The 20,913-nt window shown below is 37.5% G+C and overlaps 1 protein-coding gene across 3 annotated transcripts in view; it reads left to right on the top strand.

Annotated features, from left to right (window-relative positions):
- The first annotated feature begins 748 nt into the window (after nt 1-748).
- Nucleotides 749-20,913, top strand: part of sugct (succinyl-CoA:glutarate-CoA transferase) — a 108,640-nt gene continuing 88,475 nt past the window's right edge. For all 3 annotated transcript variants that reach the window (XM_079409618.1, XM_079409617.1, XM_079409619.1), the window contains exons 1-8: nt 749-872; nt 1,398-1,449; nt 1,533-1,606; nt 3,655-3,740; nt 3,846-3,896; nt 4,008-4,128; nt 11,747-11,838; nt 11,971-12,114. In XM_079409618.1, coding sequence (XP_079265744.1) covers nt 773-872; nt 1,398-1,449; nt 1,533-1,606; nt 3,655-3,740; nt 3,846-3,896; nt 4,008-4,128; nt 11,747-11,838; nt 11,971-12,114 — 720 coding nt within the window. In that variant the 5' untranslated portion in view covers nt 749-772. The remainder of the gene's footprint in view (nt 873-1,397; nt 1,450-1,532; nt 1,607-3,654; nt 3,741-3,845; nt 3,897-4,007; nt 4,129-11,746; nt 11,839-11,970; nt 12,115-20,913) is intronic.

Below are 20,913 nucleotides of genomic sequence, written 5' to 3'. Positions count from 1 at the left end.
ATGAGTGGGATGAACTCTAAAAGTGCTGTTCTTTTTATTTGGTAAAACATGTATGTGTTGAAACGGCTAATAATAAAATGTGACATTCTGTAGTTTTGTCTCATATTCATCTTTCAATCATATTTGCAAATGTCTTGACTCCACAGCCAACAGAGCAATTTTGTCTTTACTGTTCCAATACTTATGGAGGGCACTGTATGTATATATATATAACATTTAAAAATGACCTAATTAAATATTATAATATATATATATAACTCTGAAAGGTCCGAAAAATCCCCCAAAATTTGTTTGATAATTTATTTTAAGTTACTCCCTGGATAATATCTTTCTTTTTATTGTTATTTTCTGTTTATTTCATTTGATGCTACTACGATAACAATAAAGTTATAATCAAAGATCATCAGTCTGTTGCGTGGTCATGTGACACATGTTACTTTTCTCATCGCTGTAACATATTAACCAAACAACAGTGGTTCGTGATTACAGGAAATGCATTTTATTTCATTATTTTCTAAAGACTTCTAGGGTGGATTTTCATTTGTACCTCAGGTAAAATGACTAGAATTCTTACATTTAAACAAATACACGCAATCAAAGACAAAAACTGAACGGGACACAAAGGAGGTTTGGTTTTAAGGCCGATTTAAACAAAGACTTGTGTCTCACCGCAGCATTTATCAGTGATTTCTGTCATGAACGGCGCTTTATGTGTCGTCACGCGCGGAGGCGGGGCTTTAACAGACGTCGCGTACGTAAACGTCAAGGCAACATGTCGGGCAGTGTGTTTATGAGAGTTTTATCCCAGTTTCTACAACAGAATAAGACGAAGTGTGTGAATATAAGACGACTGTTCAGGGCCAGACTGCAAGGTAGCAGCTGTGATTTAAACCGTGTGACGCTGTAGTCCTCTAAGTTAATTGAGCAATTGTGTAATTTATATTAATGCTTATTTTATGGTGTAAAATAGCTGTATGCAGAGGTATGTGTTTACTTGGTGGAAGTGATATATACACCAATTTATTTTAATACACCTGCTTGTTTATGTTGTGGTACTTGTATGCAGACCTATATAACACATGTATTTAAAAGAAAAACACAAATATATAGTAAACAGTTGTACTTTTTTGTATTTTCGGGGTTTTTGTGGAAACTGAAATCTTAAAGAATCAGTTATTTTTTAACCCAAGCCAGATAAGCTATGATTTCAAGCGTTTGTTAATCATTTAATCAAGCTGAACATTGTTCAAGTGCATAAACCAGGATTGCATATTTGCAGTATATATATATTTTTAATTGTTTTTGTTTTTATTTATCTATGTATCAATCAATGAGGAATTGTAGGTTAATTGATTAATTGTTGATAATAATGCAAACTCATTTCTCCATGAATACAGGTGAAGGTCAGATCAGACCACTAGATGGAGTTAAAGTCTTAGATCTGACAAGGTCTGACATGCTTCTCAAACACTCTGTACAGAAATCATACTTGCTTAATCAAATAAAACCTGTCTGCATGATGTTCAATGCAGGGTTCTGGCTGGACCGTTTGCTACTATGATTCTGGGAGATTTGGGAGCTGAGGTGATCAAAGTTGAGCGACCAGGTAAGGTTCAAGTAAATAGTAAACATCTTATATGAAATATATTCTTCTTCAAGATGTTGGCATCATTTCAAGGATTAGATTCATCACAAAATGCAAATGCTGCCGTTATTTCCTCACCGAAGGAAGTTATATTTCTTCTTTGCCTGTGTTTTCAATATACTGAAAGTGAATTAGGACTGGGGCTTTCAAGCTCTAAAATAATAAAAACACCCATTAATTAAGTTTGCTTGCATATATATTAAACTGTTATTTGACCAAGCATGCCTCATGCAAATATTTTGAGGTAGGTAATGCTGTTTCCATGTTAAATGGCTGCACTATAATGACATTTATCATATTTAAACACTTTGTGTTGCCAGTTCCTGTAAAAATGATTCTTTGTTAGATCTAAACAGTGCGTGACTGTAGTGCTGTACACTCAAAAACAAAAAATGGTGCTATAGCACTAAAATTGGTTCTTTGACTCGTAATCATAGGGGAACCACTTTTGGTGCAGTATAGCACCAGATCGTGGTGCCTCAGTGGTTTTTCAGCGGTTCTTTGGCATGACTGAGGGGCTATATAGCACCGCTACCATATACTGAACCTGTTAAGCTCCTCTATGGTTCTTCAGCGGTTCTTTGGCATGACTGAGGGGCTATATAGCACCGCTACCATATACTGAACCTGTTAAGCTCCTCTATGGTTCTTCAGCGGTTCTTTGGCATGACTGAGGGGCTATATAGCACCGCTACCATATACTGAACCTGTTAAGCTCCTCTATGGTTCTTCAGCGGTTCTTTGGCATGACTGGGGGGCTATATAGCACCGCTACCATATACTGAACCTGTTAAGCTCCTCTATGGTTCTTCAGCGGTTCTTTGGCATGACTGAGGGGCTATATAGCACCGCTACCATATACTGAACCTGTTAAGCTCCTCTATGGTTCTTCAGCGGTTCTTTGGCATGACTGAGGGGCTATATAGCACCGCTACCATATACTGAACCTGTTAAGCTCCTCTATGGTTCTTCAGCGGTTCTTTGGCATGACTGAGGGGCTATATAGCACCGCTACCATATACTGAACCTGTTAAGCTCCTCTATGGTTCTTCAGCGGTTCTTTGGCATGACTGGGGGGCTATATAGCACCGCTACCATATACTGAACCTGTTAAGCTCCTCTATGGTTCTTCAGCGGTTCTTTGGCATGACTGAGGGGCTATATAGCACCTCTACCATATACTGAACCTGTTAAGCTCCTGTATGGTTCTTCAGTGGTTCTTTGGCATGACTGAGGGGCTATATAGCACCTCTACCATATACTGAACCTGTTAAGCTCCTCTATGGTTCTTCGGCGGTTCTTTGGCATGACTGAGGGGCTATATAGCACCGCTACCATATACTGAAACTGTTAAGCTCCTCTATGGTTCTTCGGCGGTTCTTCGGCATGACTGAGGGGCTATATAGCACCGCTACCATATACTGAACCTGTTAAGCTCCTCTATGGTTCTTCGGCGGTTCTTTGGCATGACTGAGGGGCTATATAGCACCGCTACCATATACTGAACCTGTTAAGCTCCTCTATGGTTCTTCGGCGGTTCTTTGGCATGACTGAGGGGCTATATAGCACCGCTACCATATACTGAACCTGTTAAGCTCCTCTATGGTTCTTCGGCGGTTCTTTGGCATGACTGAGGGGCTATATAGCACCGCTACCATATACTGAACCTGTTAAGCTCCTCTATGGTTCTTTGGTATGACTGAGGGGCTATATAGCACCGCTACCATATACTGAACCTGTTAAGCTCCTGTATGGTTCTTCAGTGGTTCTTTTTGCCGTACAAAGAACCTGTTAAGCCCTTTAAAGGGTCTTTACGAGCCAAAGAACCACTGTTGTGCTGTTTAGCACCATTTTTGTTGAAGAAATACAATGCAATATGGCAGGTGCTGTATAGCATCTTTAAAGATATGGTGCACCAAAAGTGGTTCCCCTATGATTATGAGCCAAGAACCACTTTTAGTACTATATAGCACGATGAACTCTGGTGAACTGTATTGAATGTGTGACAGGCCCCGGAGACGACACGAGAGCATGGGGCCCTCCGTTTGTTGGTGAAGAGAGCGCTTATTTTCTGAGTGTGAACAGGAACAAAAAGGTATACTCCATTTTATTTGTATTTGATCAATTTTCAACTTTTAAAATGCATGATTTCTGCTATTGTAATTGTGAATTTTTTTTTTTTTTTTTTTTTTTCTCGCAGAGCATTGCTGTTAATCTTAAAGATCCAAAGGGGACTAAACTTGTAACTGAGGTGAAAGTTCGACAGTGTTTTTATTCTTCGATGCATTAACATAACATTTGTTGTTGGATATATTTTGGCTTGAACACCTTGTCTCTCGTACTGCGTTGTTTGTTTTGTCAGCTTGCCAAAGTCTGTGATGTTCTGGTGGAGAATTACTTGCCCGGGAAGCTGAATGAGATGGGACTTGGGTACGAGGAGTTGAGTAAAGTGGCCCCTCAGCTCATCTATTGCTCTATAACAGGTGAACACAATAGTTGCAACATGAAAAGACTCCCCGGTATAAGCTATTTCCATGATTTCTGCTGTAATTATGACAAAGTTGCTTATTTTTATTTTTTTTCCCTATCAAAAAGTGGGCGTTTTGAATTAAATATTGGAAACCAGATTAAATGAACCATTATTCAAAAAAGTGGAGTGTTCCTTTAAAGACCCACAGGGCCTTTTTTAATTTGCACATTATGCTCTTAAATAGATTTTACAGTTAATACATTTTTAGTTGCAAATGAAGGTAAAATGCTTGCAATATCAAGCCCTGGTTAAAAAATATTAATAAATCATTATTTAAAATGTTTTATTTTATTATTATTTTTATGTGAGAAATTATATGAGAAATAGTTTACAACGCAATGGTTTTAGCGTTTTAATTTAGATTGGATTTAGATTATTGTAACATTTAATAATATTTTTTTAAAATTAAATATTTTTTGTATTTGTATTCTTGAGGGCCCCTAATGGACCCCTGGGTCTGCTGCTTGTTGAGGATATGTGTGCCATTGCACATTTTTGCAGCGTTTTCTCTTTTATTGTGTATTTATGATGCAGTCCATGGCATAAATGAACAGAAACTGGGTGTGTTTGTATAAATGGAGGAAGACAGCGTCAACAAAAAGCTGACATGTTCATTATGTTTACGTCTCCAGTTAAATATGTAAAAGCCCAGGTTTTCTGTACTGTATTCTAAATCTGGTCTGCTTTTAACCCATGAACCCTAATGTTTTCAGTTGTATGGCCCTTATGAAAAGGCTAATTTACTTTACTGTCTGATTTTTTTTAAATCACACTCATAAACGAAGCCACGCTTTATTTGAAAATTGTTCTGTAGCCACGCTAATCTGAAGCGGATGGGCACTGTCACCACGCTGGCTGCTTTGGTGATTGGTTTCACGTGTCAGTCACCCATAAATCCTGCAGTCAAGTCACACTTGATAAGGAAATGCAAATCAGCATCTCTGTAGACAGGCACACATCTCTCTGTGTGTCAGAAACCTTGTAAAATTCACCAGTTTTGGTCAAACTACCATGCATTTTTTTCGATTATATAGGTATAAAATATTTTACTACAGATTGCATCTGGATTTAATACCGTTTCAGAACTACTGAGAAATGTCTGTTTTTATTTACACGAAACATTGAGGGAGTATAGTTATATTACAGCACTATCAGCACGCAAAAAATCTTAAAAAAATTCTTAGTTGTTACATTGTGTCAACACTGCAATGGCATCTCTTGCGGTTAGCTGTGAATTGCATTCAAAGACTGCTTTTTTTTTCTGCTGTTCTTTGTAAGATCACAAATCACAGCCAAATTCCCATGTCTCGCACTGCTTATAAAGACCTGGAGGCGTAACCCACAAGACCTCATTAAAGTGTGGATGCTGGACAGTTAAATTGGAATGATTTACTGTGCTCATCCTGTATCGTTTAATTTTTCACTTTCTTCTTGAGTGTAAAATCAGTCTGGAATGCTTAGTTTCAACAAGTGCCATTTGATTTATTATTTGACAAGGATTTTTAGGACGAGCCTCTCTAGTCGATTGTCATCATGCCTTCTGTGGTTTTGCTGACAGCTTTGGTTTCCTTACACCTGTGGATATCAGTATATTGATTGATTGATTGATTCATGCATTCATCCATGCATTCATGCAGTCATGATTGATTCATGCATTCATCCATGCATTCATGCAGTCAGTCATTCATTCATTCATTCATACTCCAGAAAAGTCTAACAAAATTAGATCAAATTAAAGCTGCACCGTTGAAGCAAACTGATCATTTCCCCCTCAATTACATTTGGCCAAAACTTAATTTGTTCTGTGTTGACTGTAATAGATAGGGGAGATAGGAATTTATTTTTAGGCTTTCTGTGGTATCTAGAGAATGTTTATTAAATTGAAGCCATGTCTGCTTGACAAAGTGAAAAAATGGAAAAGTTATTAGATAGAACTATCCTATCCAACATAAAATTAACATTGCATGATGAGTATCTATTTTGAAACATGGTAAACATCTAAAATGGCAAGCAGCTTACAGGTCTTGTCAGCAAAGTTCGTCAAATGTAACAATTAAAATCATACAACAGTGTGATCATTTTGACGTCATTTGCTTTAGAAAAGTGACTTATTTTTACAAAAGTGTAATATTTAGCTGTGTCTCTCAATGTGCACTGAACACCATTATTAAGTGTGTTATATATATATATATATATATATATATATAATGCATGCATACACACAATTCATGCTTTTTCGGCATTGTGATTCTCTTTTTACTCAGTACATTAATACAGTTTTTCATAGTATTTACATTTTGTGCAATAAATATTAAGTTATTATTCAATGCATTGTACTTCTTGATATATTTATATCTTAAGTTGCTTAAGCAAGTGGCAAAACAATTAAACCTAGCCAAAAGCCATATGTGTTGACTGTGAAACACAGTAGATTTTAATTATATGCATTTATGGTGTAATTACTACATTTTTCAGGTCAATCTATGTTCATATTTCATATATTAATTCAGGACATGCAGCACAGCAAAAATAGACGCCTGTATATGCACTGCTCCTGGATTGCATTGCCGGACCGCATCCAGTGTGTGAATGTGCTAACCTGTTAACATAAGCATGGAAAAAACTGCATACGCTGTGCAAACAGGCCTTAGATTGGGAATGTTGGATCCAGTGCTAGAAGTCTGCTGTGACCCTCTTGTTGAAGCCTTTAAATCTTTGCTTTAAGCAAATATCATTACCAGTCTCTTGCCCCACCACATGAACTGTGATTAATTGGACACCCCAATCAGGAATAAGGGAAGCCATTAATTTATGGCTGGTTTGTATCTCACATACTGTAGCAGTTCTGCAGTCTTGTCTAATTTATTTGTAATGGGCCTTGCAGTGGCATGCCGTCAGTTGATTTATTGACATCCTTTGGTTTATTGCTTCAGTCCTGAGGGGGCAAAATTGTGGTCCAGTAGCAATTTGGGAGTGACACATTTTTTATTTTGGCCCAATTTTGTCAGGAAACGGCACTGTGTTACCTATACATTGTGATTGCTCGTGCAAATCCCCGTGGAGGCTTAAAACCATGACTTGGCAGACTAGAAGCATCTTTGATACGAGACATAATTCGCCCTGTGCTCCAAAAAAAGAGGTCCCACACATGGGAGATTAATCAGATGTTGACATCAGCGTTGTCAGGAACCATGGGATTTGCCATAGCTGGCCTAACGATGACCAAACTTGGCCCGAGAGCATCGAATCTTCGTCTGTTTTTTACTATTAAAGGTTTTTCTTCTTCCTGCTGGGTTAAAATATCGAGCATTATATGCTTAAAATACTCTTCCTTTCGTCAAAAATATTACCATTTGGGTTTTTGGATCACCCTTGTAATTCTGAGCCATTTGGGTTTTGGGACGACCCGCTAGAGCGTTATGCTTTGAGTGGAACATCTTGTACACTCTTTTTTTTTTTTTTGTGGTTTACCTCATCTAAAGCTTGTTTAGTCATTGGATTTTTACTTTTGACTTTTCGTTTTATGCCAAGGCATCTATTTATTTACTAGAGATTTCACTATTTAAGCAAAACTAGTCCTTCCGTTGAGCCATAATGTCTAAGGATTGTATATTCAACAAAATGACAAGCAAAGTGCTCGACATGCCAGCAAAACAAACAAAATAAAAACAACAAAAAAAGCAAAACACCCTTCAGATTTCTTCCGTTTTTTTCATGTTCCTACTATAAAAAGGTGGTTTTGATTTCACACTGTTTTCATCAGGAGTACATCATGTCTGTTACGGTCCATGCAGATATGAAACAAGCGTTTTAGGGCGAGACACGCACTGTCTAGTCTTTTTAACGTGGAATAATCAGACTCTGTTTGTACACTGAGTGTTCTGATGAGAACCACAGACTCCTGTTCCTCCTCTGGAGATGGTTGAGGTCTCCATGGTGCTCGGCGTCCACAGAAGCGACAAAGCTCCCTGTTTCTTTTTATTATTGGGGTTTCATTTCTTTACAGCAAATTAAAGAGGATTAAGTGGCGTCTGAGAACGCGAGTTATTTTCAGCATATGTCCTTCATTAGATGGGCCCCCACATCCAAATGTGCTGAGGTTTGGCATTGGATGCCTTTCACATTGTGTCAAAGCTGGCAGTGGAGAAACCTGGGCTGTCTGATGAATGGATACAGCATTACTACTAGTTAATTCTGCTGTTGTTATTCTCTTAGAAACCAGTTCTCTCATCTTGCTGAATAACAGCTACAGTACACATTTGAATAGTTTTGCCTTTTTATTATTCTTTTTTTAAAATTTGCTAAAAATATCTTGCCCTCAGGCCATCCAAGATGTTGATGGGTTTCATGAAGATCAGAGTAATTTTTTGATTAAAAATTACGATCAATTAACACAAACAAATGCATGGATGAAGCAATCGTAATAAGATCAATAACATGCTTTAACGTGAATTTTAATTTCAAACCTACGTCAAAGGTGAAATGTGTAATTTCTAAAAAACAGAATGGCAAAATAAGGACTGATTTCTACTGAGTTTTACAAACACACTCTCCCTTTGCCATTGTTGGGGTAAAAAGGTAGTTCCACCCCAAAATCAAGCCATTGTTTGAGCTGTTGCTGTGGAGTACTTGTCAGGATCCTCAATCAGATGGAACAATATTTTGACAGCACCTGTGTTTATAGTATTCTGACGCCCAATTTACAATGTGCTAAAAAAACACCTACTGAGCTCTAGAATTATTGCTTCAACTTTTCACAGATTTTAGAAAAATCTATTTTTTCCCGTTCTCACACTTGGGGGTGATGGGGGTCCGGTGGGGGTCTCTCACAGTGATGGGGTTCTGGCAGAATCGGTGATTAAGGGGATCTTTGTTTACTTGAGTTCCAGATATCTTTGCACCCCTTTTTGTGATGGTTCTTATTGGTTGTAACATCACAGTAGTAAAATCTTTGAATATAGTGTGATATAAGTACTGTGACGGTAGAAATGAAATGAATAATTTTAACTGCAATAAATTATATGAATCTCATTTCAATTTGCATTTTTGTAACACTGTTTGTTTGTTTGTTTGTCTGGTGTGACTTCAAAACACAGCTCCATATGGCTGAATCTTTTTTCAGGTTTTTTTTTTTCAGTGCTGTCTAGCCTACATTTCTCGTGGAAATGCAATTTATAGACAAGCATCTAATATAACAAAATTGATATTAGATAAAATTAGTTTAAATGTTTTGCCACTTGCTTGAGCAACTTGATATATAAATCTAGAAGTAACCTAAATGCAAAACTAAAAAGCATTGAATAATGTGTTTCTTATATTTATTGCATTTAAACACGTCTATAAAGATTGTGTTACTGTAAAAGAAAAAAGAATCACAATGGAAAAGCATTTTCAGTAACAATGTTTGGATTTGAAATTAAAATAATGGATAAATGTTGTGTTTGTGGTAAACAGATGGATCAGTAGTGGACTCCTGTGTGAAATTAGACTTGTGTTGTGTGTAAGCTCTTCTGCAACAATTGCACCATTGTAAAAATAAAAATGCACTGGATGATCAAACATTTAGGTGAGAAATTTATATTTTTGAAAAATGTCTAAATAATGCCCCCCCTCCAGCCCTCAAATAATAAAAAAATCCTCTCTCACAAGAATCACCTAAGAGAGGAATTCCTATGACATTTTCTGTTTTTATTTACATTTACATTTATTCATTTAGCTGACGCTTTTATCCAAAGCGACTTACAATTGCTATATATGTCAGAGGTCGCACGCCTCTGGAGCAACTAGGGGTTAAGTGTCTTGCTCAGGGACACATTGGTGTCTCACAGTGGATTCGAACCCGAGTCTCTCACACCAAAGGCATGTGTCTTATCCACTGCGCCATCACCACCCGCCGGTGGTGATTTTATTTGACTTTATTTTTCTCCCTATATATACACACAAACACACATAGTCATGGCCAAAAATATCGGCACCCTTGGTAAATACGAACAAAGAAGGCTGTGAAAATTAAAATAGTTGAGTCTCTGGGTCAGAAAACCTAAAAAAAAAAAAAAAAAAAAATTGTCAGACAGCACCTACATCACCACATGTTGTTTGGGAGGGTTTCAAGAAAAATTCTCCTAGCTCATCCAAAAACAATCTCCAGCATATTCAGTTATCAGACACGACTTGAACTTCAAATGGAACTGATGGCGCAGTGGATAAGTTGGTGTGAGAGACCTGGGTTCGAATCCACTGTGAGACACCAATGTGTCCCTGAGCAAGACACTTAACCCCTAGTTGCTCCAGAGGCGTGCGACCTCTGACATGTATAGCAATTGTAAGTCGCTTTGGATAAAAGCGTCAGCTAAATGAATAAATGTAAATGTAAACACTCAAGATGGGTTTGGCGAACACGGATAAAAAGTACCCCATGTGCACAATGAAATATCCTGCTGTATCTTTAATGTTGTGGGCCTATATTTCTGCTGAAGGTCCTGGACATCTTGTTTGGACACATGGCATCATGGATTCTATCAAATACAGACAGATGAAAAAATCAAAAAGTGACTGACTCTGTTAGAAATCTTATAATGGGCCATGTTTCGATCTTCCAACCATACAATAATCCAAACACAAACCTCAAAAACAACACAAAAATGGGTCACTGAGCACAAAACCAAGCTTCTGCTGGCCATTCCAGTCCTCTGACCTGAACCCTGGAGAAAATGAGTGAGGTGAACTGAAGAGAAGAAGCACCGTCATGGAGCTGTGAATCTAAATGATCTGGAGAGATTCTCGATGAAGGAATGGTCTCTGATCTCTTGTCAGGTGTTCTCTAACCTCATCAGGCATTATAGGAGAAAATTTAGAGCTGCTAAACTGGCATATGGAGGTTTCAAAAAGTATTGAATAAAAGGGTGCCGTTAATTGTGTCCAACGTGTGTTTGAGAAAAACATTTCATAATGATATTTCCCCCATTTTAAATTCTTATCTAATGAAAGGTTAGATTTTTGTGAATTTTTTAAATGCAAATTTGTAAATTTAAGAGGATATTTTTGTATTATAACTTTTTTTTTGAGAAATACTTTTAAAACTGAGTATGAGCAATAATAATAATAGTGATGGTTGCATTAGCAAACACAAGTAATTAAAGCAAAGAGAGAGGGAAAAATGCTATGAAGTGATACTGCTTTTTGAAATATACTTGTGCAAACTCTGGCCAGTAGACTGCTGTTTTCGTACTAGGGCATGACAGATTTTCCTTAAGCCGCCCATACCTCTGCCAAGGAAATAAACACATCCATAGATGTTTACCTCCAGTGAGCCAAATGTCTTCGAACTATGGTGGAGTTCCTAGAATCAAATTAATCTGACTTCTCTGATGATAATAGAATTGCAGTCGGGTCTTTGCCCACATTTTCTCTGGACGTGTGTGCTCAGCTGTAGGGATTTCTAAGAGCCGCACACAGGCCCAAACCAAGCCGTACTGGCAAAGCAGAATATGCTGGAGATTGTAGCTCTGACATGCTCGTATTACACGAAACTGTGAGCTGTAAGCAATAACAACGTCTGTTCATTTGTTCAGGATATGGACAGACTGGCCCCGAGTCACACAAGCCTGGTTATGACTCCATTGCTTCTGCGGTGTCTGGTATGATGCACATCACTGGTCCTGAGGTGAGGGCAATGCTCTGATGTGCTTGTAATTTATAGCATCACCAAATTGTGAAATATTGGTGGAAGAGACAGATACCCTTCCCAAACCCACACTATTTGTTTCTAACATTGAAAAAACTTTTCTGTTTTAAGGATGGAGATCCAGTCAGACCAGGTGTTGCTATGACAGATCTGGCCACTGGTTTATACACTCAGGGAGCCATCATGGCTGCTTTGCTTCAGCGACAGAAAACAGGACGAGGTCTTCATATAGACTGCAATCTTCTGTCTTCACAGGTATGACATTTGCTTATCTGCAAACAAAAGCAGACAAGTTCACCCAGAAATAAAAATGTACTCGCGCTCAGGCCATCCAAGATGTAGATGAGTTTGTTTGTTCATGGGAACAGATTTGGAGAAATGTAGCATTCCATCACTTGCTCACTAGTGGATGCTCTGCAGTGAATGGGTGCCGTCAGATTGAGAGTCCAAACAGCTGATAAAAACATCACAGTAATCCACACCACTCCAGTCCATCAATTAATGTCTTGTGAAGTGAAAAGCTGCATGTTTGTAGTAAAAAAATCCACAAAAGTTTTAATTGTAAACCATCATTTCTGTCCATAACTCATAATAACGCTTCCTCAAGTGATAAAGTCCATCCCTTGTTGTCCTCACACATCAAAATCCACGAACATATTTGTTTTGGACTGTTTTCAACTGTAATCAATGCATGATCTGATAATATTTCTCCCCTGATTCAGACAAGATTACTTTTTCACAGGAGAAAGCAATATTATGGATAGAGGATGACTTATTTTAGCGCAAGCAACAGTTTGACATTTAAAAACATCTTAATCTTAAATCTTTGTGTTACAAGCTGTTTGTGCATAGATGAGATCCCTAAAGTTGCAAAGACTAAAGTCTCAAACCCAAAGAGATATTCTTTATAAATGCCATGCCTTCATAAAATGGCTACGGTGGCCGAGAAGTGCAAAACAAATCACGATTCTGAAAACAAAATAACAAATGCAAATCTAAAAAACAAAATAACAATTCAGAAAACATTATAACAATAAGAAAACACAATGACAAATCCGAAAACAAATGAACAAATCCGAAAACACAATGACAAATCTGACAAACCGGAAGAGGTAGGTATAATTGCCATTGGTTTGGGAATAGATTACTCATCTCTGATTGGACAAGACATCTGTCAATCAAGGTGTACAGGAAGAATGAGAAGAAGAACAGCAACTGTTGACAGCGTCAGCTCCAGTGGTGCAGATGGTAGAGCGTGCGTCATTGTGTTTTTGGACGCGATCGACCTGGGTTCGAGTCCGCCTTTTGCCAAACTTTTTTTTTTCTTCCTTTTCAAATCTCGTATCGCATCGGAAAGGCATTTATTTTCAATAAAAATTAAGGAAATAATCCAAAAGTTGAAAATAAAGTATCGGGTAGGGTTAGGGTAGGTGTAGGGAGAGCTTTATTGTACAAATAAGGTGGCATCCATTTGAATTAAAATGATAATTTACACTCAATAAAAAGATCGAAAGTCGAACGAAGCCTTTACTGCGACCGGGAGGGGATATGTTCGGTTCAATTAGGCTCGTGTTTATAAGAGCAAAAAATTCTGAATGGCTAGTAATGTTAGTTTGGTTGAGAGTAAAAGCTGTTCTCATACCATTGGTAGGCGAACTCATGGACTCGAAAGTGATATCAACAAGTTTTTTTTAAATGTAGGATTTTTTTTTTCCGGCGCGGTGCCAGAGAACTTTAAGCCCTGAACTATGGCAATGTCTGCCCCGAGACCCACAAAACACTTCCACTATGAGAGAAAGCGACAGCCGCGTGGAGATTCCAGGATTACCTCGACAAAATGACATATTATCACACTCCCACGAGTTAATATGTTGTGGCCACGACAACACTAGCCTAAGTGAACCGAACATATCCCCTCCCGGTCGCAGTAAAGGCTTTGTTCAACTTTTCAGAGATCATCTACTCTTCCCTGTGGATGACTTCTGACCTACTTTCTTTACGATCTGAATTTCTGCGCTTTGAATTTGAAATATTGAATTTAATGTTCCAAATTTCTTCTTCATCTTGAAAACTTGAAGCTGTATTTTTTTTTAAAACTGGATATTTGCAGTCAAAGAATTCAGACAAAAAATCTGTTTGAAAATACATGTCTATTAAAAAACTGCCATAAAAAAAAATTCAATTGTGTTAAATTTCAAATGTTCATTATTCAAGTTTAAAAAAAATCTAATTCAGAACCATGTTAAGTGCCACATAATATTCAGTTTTGTTAAATGACGCTGTCAATAATTCAAATGAACACAATTCAAATTCAAATAGTTTTGTCATATTATAAGCTCCATAGATATGCATATGGAGGCAGAACCGATTGAAAGCCTCTTTAATGTGATTCAGTCCTTTTCTGACAGTGGAAACTATGTGAAATGCTGAATCGGGACATCATTTCCCTTTCATGCTCTTAAACTGAGAGCTCAATAACACTGACTGCATTTGATGCATTCTGTACTTCAAAGACCATCTGCATGATGAAATATTCAGCTCTTAGAAGGATCCCTTTATTCAGATTTCAGGGCTGCAGTTATTGTCTTTTGCCCAAAATATGAATTGAACTTTTTAAATTGAACCAGACCACTCTGTTTTGTTTCTTTGGCTTGAAAGAATGCAGTTCCCTGGAAGTGAGTTTAATCTGACCCATTCCCGACTCGAGAGAAAACATTAGCGTTTTACTTTTACAGTATAAATAAATCAGCTCTCCATAACTGTATAAGCGTATAAATCAGTCGTTGTCCCTAGCTACTAGACTTCAGCATGTGCTGTTTAATTTACCGTGATGGCTTGATAGTTTTGGCTTTGTGTGGTTTTTGAGTGAAAAGAATATATATTTCTTAATGTTCATAGTGTATGCCTTAATTTTTCACCCTGGATAATGTTTTAGTGTAAATTATATCTTTTCATGGCTTTTAAGGAAAGTTCAAGTGAAGTTTCTAATTCATGTGGTCACTTTAAACTTGTACTTTAAGATTAGTCACATGTACTTTTTGGATTGACTTTTCTTCGTTATATAAGTGGTGACTCGGCTCAATTTGTTCCTGTCGTAAATAATGGTGTGGTAGGCATGATAAGGGGTAAATGCTAATTCATATGTATTATGTATTGTAAGTAGCAGTAGGCTTTCCTGCCATGCCACTTCGCATTTCCTGAACAAAACAGGTTTTGAGGCAGTTGAATACCTGTGCTTGTGGAGAAAATAGCACACCATTTACAAATGTGATTTTGAATAATTTGCGCTTGCCATTTTCTTTTGGTTTTTGAATGAGTGACTTCAAAAAATATCATGCCGCTCGTAGCGCGTCTGGCCTGCCGACCGCCAATTCTGCCCGGAAATGCAAGATTACAGAGGGTCTAAATAGCAGCGCTCGCTCAGAAGACGTCAGTGCCATAAGCAGCCGATTGAGACTCCAAGAGTGTAGCATCATGGGAATCAATGGAGTGTAGGACGCTAAGTTTACTTGTTCATGAGCGTGTGTTGACGTTGATATTCAGCAGACTTCACTGTGTGCCAGGAGAAATCTGATGCATGACGTTTGGTTCACTTGTGGAATGTTTTATATTCCCTTCTTGTTTTTTAATTACATGTTTACTGAACTTAAAGACAGAGACGTACAGTATAGCAATTTTCTTTCAAACGACTTTTGCATCTGCAGTATCACTTAACAGGATTTTTTGTTGAGTTTTTCACCATAGTAACTACCTGAAACCTCAAATACCCTCTTCAGCTGCGGCTGCTTTCCGAGCTGAAATTCTAGATCGACTGAAGTCTTGATAGATAAATATTTGCATGCAGCAAACGTGTTTTTCATTTTATGCTGAATGACAAAAGTGTTTCCTCCATTGTGTTTTGACACTGAATAATGGAGGAAAACTCATAATAATGACTGTTGCAGATTACTCAATCAGAAATGCATTGGAAGAGTCCAAAACTCACAAGGCAGATTTGGTCCGAATCTTCTGCTATTTATTTGAAGAGAACCACTTTGAGTTCTGCAGAAATGGGACATTTCAAACTGTGCTAAATCACTGAGAATGTGGAGGGATTGAGGAACACGTTATTTAGAAATTTGAGTTGCAATTAAGAGTTTTTGAGTCAACATTCACAAATTTTAGATCTAATCTGTTAATATGATTGTAATGAAACCAAATGTGTCACGCTTCATTTGTTGCCAGAAGGTCTATCCGGTTGCATTCTTCGTAAATGTTCTTGCTCGGGTGATGAAGGACCTGCCGGAAGTATGGCGGAAATCTGCCGTCTTTGCTCATGCTGAGCTTTAATTGCTATGTGACTAATCGCTCTCAAAATGCAGGAAAATACCAAGTGCTTGACTATCAACTATCCTCAGCCATGACGTCAAAGGCAACTGGCAGGGAATAATAAAACTTTTTTAAAATGCATAGTTCACCCACAAATTAAATTTCTGTCTTTTTTTTATTTTTTTTGCCATTCTATGAATGTCAGTGGCTACCATCAACTTTTTGGTTACCAAGATTCTTCAAAATATCTTCTTTTGTGCTCAGTGGCGAAAATGGTGAACCACAGACAAATATTTGGTTCAAAAAAGAACCGTTTTTTTTTTTTTTGGTATAAAGAACTTTTGTGGAATGGAATGTTGCACTGCTATGGATGTTAAAGCTTTCTCATGGAACCATCAATGGCAATAAAGAACATTTACTTTTAAGAGTGTATTTAACGTTTGCAATTTACAATAATATTTAAAAGTTTGGGGATCAGTAAGATTTCTTTCTTTCTTTTCTCTTTCTAAAGGTATTTTAGAAGGCCTTGTAATCATGCTGCCTTAAAGTGCTGTCTACGTAGGCAGCTGTGTTTTGGAACAGAGCTTTGGACTCTGTGTAAACCTAGCAAATGAATAAAGGAGTTCAGAATCAGGCATCTGAGCCGGCCTTGCAAAGAGCTGTATTTTAAGTCGGTCATCTTGTCCTTTTAGATTTCTGAAAAGATCATTCAAAAGATCCACAACACGTCCGACTCTTGTTTCTGACATGATACCGCAAAACCTTTGTGCAGAGCTAACGAGTCAGAGCCCCCGTCCCCTGAATGATACCGCTTTGAAAGAAGGATGTGGTTTCCAGAAATGGTTCCAATAATGCGATTGTTTGTGATCGTCTGTTGTGGTTCGAGTACATTCTCTTGGAACTTTTTTTTCTCGTACCCCTCATACGTTTTTAATTGCTTCCCATTTCAGGAGAAGTCACCCGGGCTCTTTTCGATGACTGTGCAGGGTTTTGTGCATGGATTTTCTCATACATGGCTGGTAGGAATTTATCGGATGCATGTGTCTTATCTGTGGGCTGAAGGGATGATGGGTCACTGTTTCTGTGGTAGACCCTAAGCTGGCAGAGATAAGTGAGTTCTGCCTCTTTCCGAACATTCCCCACCGATCATCCTGTGGTCGTAGTAATCTAACCCTTCAGCAAATTTATAGGTTCTCTGCAATAGCCGGAGCACCGAGGGCATTAGATAACCACACCACACAGTTTCCCTTAATCCAGACGCAAACATGGGTATTTATGGGCAGCATTTTGTGTCCTGGGAAAACCTTAAGTTGTGTGGAAATCATTATTCTTCAATTCAATTATATAGGCTAATGTCATTATGTTTGTGCTCAAATTCCTGTATGCTTTTTGGCTGTTGATATTCCCGGACATACCAGAGTGGTTGAATAATGATTGGTAAAACTTTAGTTTAGGGACCAATTCTCACCATTAACTAGTTGCTTAACAATATATATTGGCCCATAGCCGATGCCGAAAATTTTCAAGAATGACCGCACTGCTGACGTGATCTTATCGCTAACACACCCTGAAGACGTGAGGTATTCATCTTATCGGCAAGGCATATCGGTATAATTTTTCATATCTGGCCAATGCCGATGTGTACATTTTAAGCCATAATTGGCCGATTCCGATATTGGTCCGATAATATCATGCATCCCTAGTAATAATATAACATAATCAGAGATTTACAAGCCATTGTTTTTTGCAGGCTGGTCATTTTTTGACCAGGAACAGAAGTATGACGAAGTGGGGAAAAATACAAAAACTATCCTTTAGAAATTAAATAGTCTCAGCTTTTGTCAGTTTCATCACAAAATATAGACAATAAATATAATTTTGTCACTCTTTAATGTGGCGTGACAGCCTCTTAAGTTCAAGTGGCATGTGAACCGATCATCTCTTTCTCTTTACTACTAATTATAGCATGAAATAGGGTAAACTATTAAGCTCACGTAAAAAAAATAAAAATTTATTATCCTACTTGATGTCTTAACCAATTGATGTGTTTGTTACTATATACCTACTATAATTTCAAGTCAATCAGATCATTGCACACTGAGATATGAGTCTCCATGTGTTCACACTGTCTGGCGGCAGTTTTGAAAACTGTCTAAAAACTTTCACCAAAACGTGAATTTTTTAGACGTTTAAGCCTTTATTTTGGGTACGATTCACTGCTTACTGTAAAATTAAGAGATTTTAGACTTATGCATATTATAACCTGGAACTTGGATGTGGGAAATAATTACATTAGATCCAAAAGATAGACACAGCACAGATGCTACAGAACACAGTTAGCTGACTAGCTGTATAAGATTGTGTGCTACGCTAACATAGTACTTCACAGGCATTACTGGCTTGTACCTTTACATCCATAATATTATAAATTGACAGTTCATTGCTGGTCTGTTATTTCACAGTGCTGTAATTTTGAAAGATTTCATATTATTGTAAGGTGAGCTTAAAGGGTGCACAATTATGAAAATCACACAGCTTCAGTGTGACATCAATAAGAAAAAGTATAATTTAATAGATATTGTTAATAATAGTTGTTCATATTAAAATATGTATGAACTTAATACATGAACTAGATTATTTATTTAGAAAAATCTTGTCATTTTAATAAATATTACATGAAATGTATTAAAAATTGTTGCTGCTCCCATTAAGTTCAGTGTGCTCTCTTTAAGCTCTTCCACATTAACATCTATGTAAACACTTCACAAACAGACTTTAAATATTAACTGATGGTTATCACTTAAAGTTAATCTTTATAAAATGTCTAACTTATTTGAACAGTTTTAAGATGACAAAATCGAGACATAACTATATTTTATGCCTAAAGATGAAAGAGGCATGTCATCCATCAGAAACCTGTCGTATCTGTCCAGGAAAAAAGCAACTAAAGGCTGGAATAAACTACACGACTATTAAAATGTGAACAGATTTTTAAAACACCAGGCATCATACACTAAACGACTGAGGATCACACGCTAGCAAATTCCTTCCGATCACAACAAACTCATGCAGAAATGTGCGCATTGTTTCTGTGTTCATCCCCATGAATGAAATGTTTTATTTAATTTTTGAATGTGTTATTTAGCTGAACGTGGAGTGCTTAAAGGGTACACAAATGTACCCATTCCTAAAAAAATGTTTTGGGCATTTTTCCAATAGGATTCAACATCCCACCAATAGAATCCATCACATACCAGTAGACACCATTATAGTTTCCATTAAAACCAATACAATTCCCATCATAACCATTAAATCCATTACATTTTCTATTGTGTTTTTCAGCAGGGTTGTTTTTACTATGAAATCATAGACAGCGGGAGATCTATTAAGCTGCATTCATGCACGGATCTCTTTTGAAATATAAGAAGTAATGGGGTTTAATCCCTTAAGACATAACTGGCTGTTTACATTAATTTTGCGTCATAAAACCATTTTGAGACGCAAATACATTTGACATTGAAAGCAGCCTCCTGTTAGTGAGGTTCATATTTTAAATATATAAGTCCACTGCATTCCAAACCACATAAATGATGACTTCGTAGAGCATTTGTAAGGAAAATACCAGCGGGCGAGACCGCACACTTCAAGTGTAACATCAAACAAAGCGCGCATCCTGTGCAACGAAGCCCGTGAATGTCGTTGTAATTCGCTTCAACCTTTCTGAACTTTATGAAAGATTATTTTACGGAAGGTTTGAGTGGTGTATGTGTGTGAGGAACTGAAAGCAAGCAGAACATGGGCGTTTCTGGAGCAAACTCAGCGTCATCGCACATCTGGTTAAAAACTAAGCTCAGAATCGATCCAGAATCGCGATGGATCGATTTTTATTTTTTTCTCCCACCCCTACTATTTACCAGATCCTTTCAGAAGACATCTATTTTGACTGATATCCCAAAACTGTCTGCTGAGTTTTGTCTAATACATAAAACCAGTTCACAGCAACCTGAAATCAGTTGAGTATATTTGGTCTGTAAGCAGGAGACGAAGTGATGGATAAAAGTGGTGAGGTGTGAGGTGGCACGCTTCATCTTAGCATGTCTAAGACAGGTATATTGAAGTGCGCACTATATTGACATTGAACCTGAGTTTATATGATTATCTTATGAGGTGCACATGATCCGAGCGGATTATAGCTTGCTCTTTTTCTGTTTATCTGGTTCAGTTCTGGACCAGTTGCTAATCATTTAATGAACTTACTGAAGAAGAAAGTTAAGAAACATCACTGATATGATTTAGTGCTGACCAGATAAATTATTTTTTGCTTGCATATGGACAAAAATGAGATTGTTTCCAGCCGTTTAAACACAGAAACCAAAGTTTCGGTAAACAAAAGCCTCAGTGTAAGACGTCATGGAAATAAAGCAGCTGGGAAGTGAAGAATGGGTTCAGCTCAAGGTGTTGGGCAGGACCGGCCGAGGAAGGAGTTCTCTGCAGTCCAGAAAGTTAAATCATCACGGGCAGGCTTTGATCTGACAAAGTATTCCACCTCCCTTAACTTTCTCTGTGTCCTCTCAGTACTTGGTTGTACATTGCAAAATATTGTCTCAGCTGCATGGCTTCTGATCTTATGTCACCTGGGCATCGTAAAAACGCTGGGACCTTTTTTTTAACGTCTTTATTTAAATGCTGTAACCAAGATGATTGTTACAGTAAAGCTGAAATGCTATAGGTTTTTGTTAAAAGTGT

The sequence above is a fragment of the Barbus barbus genome (genome assembly GCF_936440315.1).
Source record: "Barbus barbus genome assembly, chromosome: 46".
Taxonomy (NCBI): domain Eukaryota; kingdom Metazoa; phylum Chordata; class Actinopteri; order Cypriniformes; family Cyprinidae; genus Barbus; species Barbus barbus.
The sequence above is the reverse complement of the archived record's forward strand: the minus strand, read 5'-3'. Positions and strand labels throughout refer to the sequence as shown.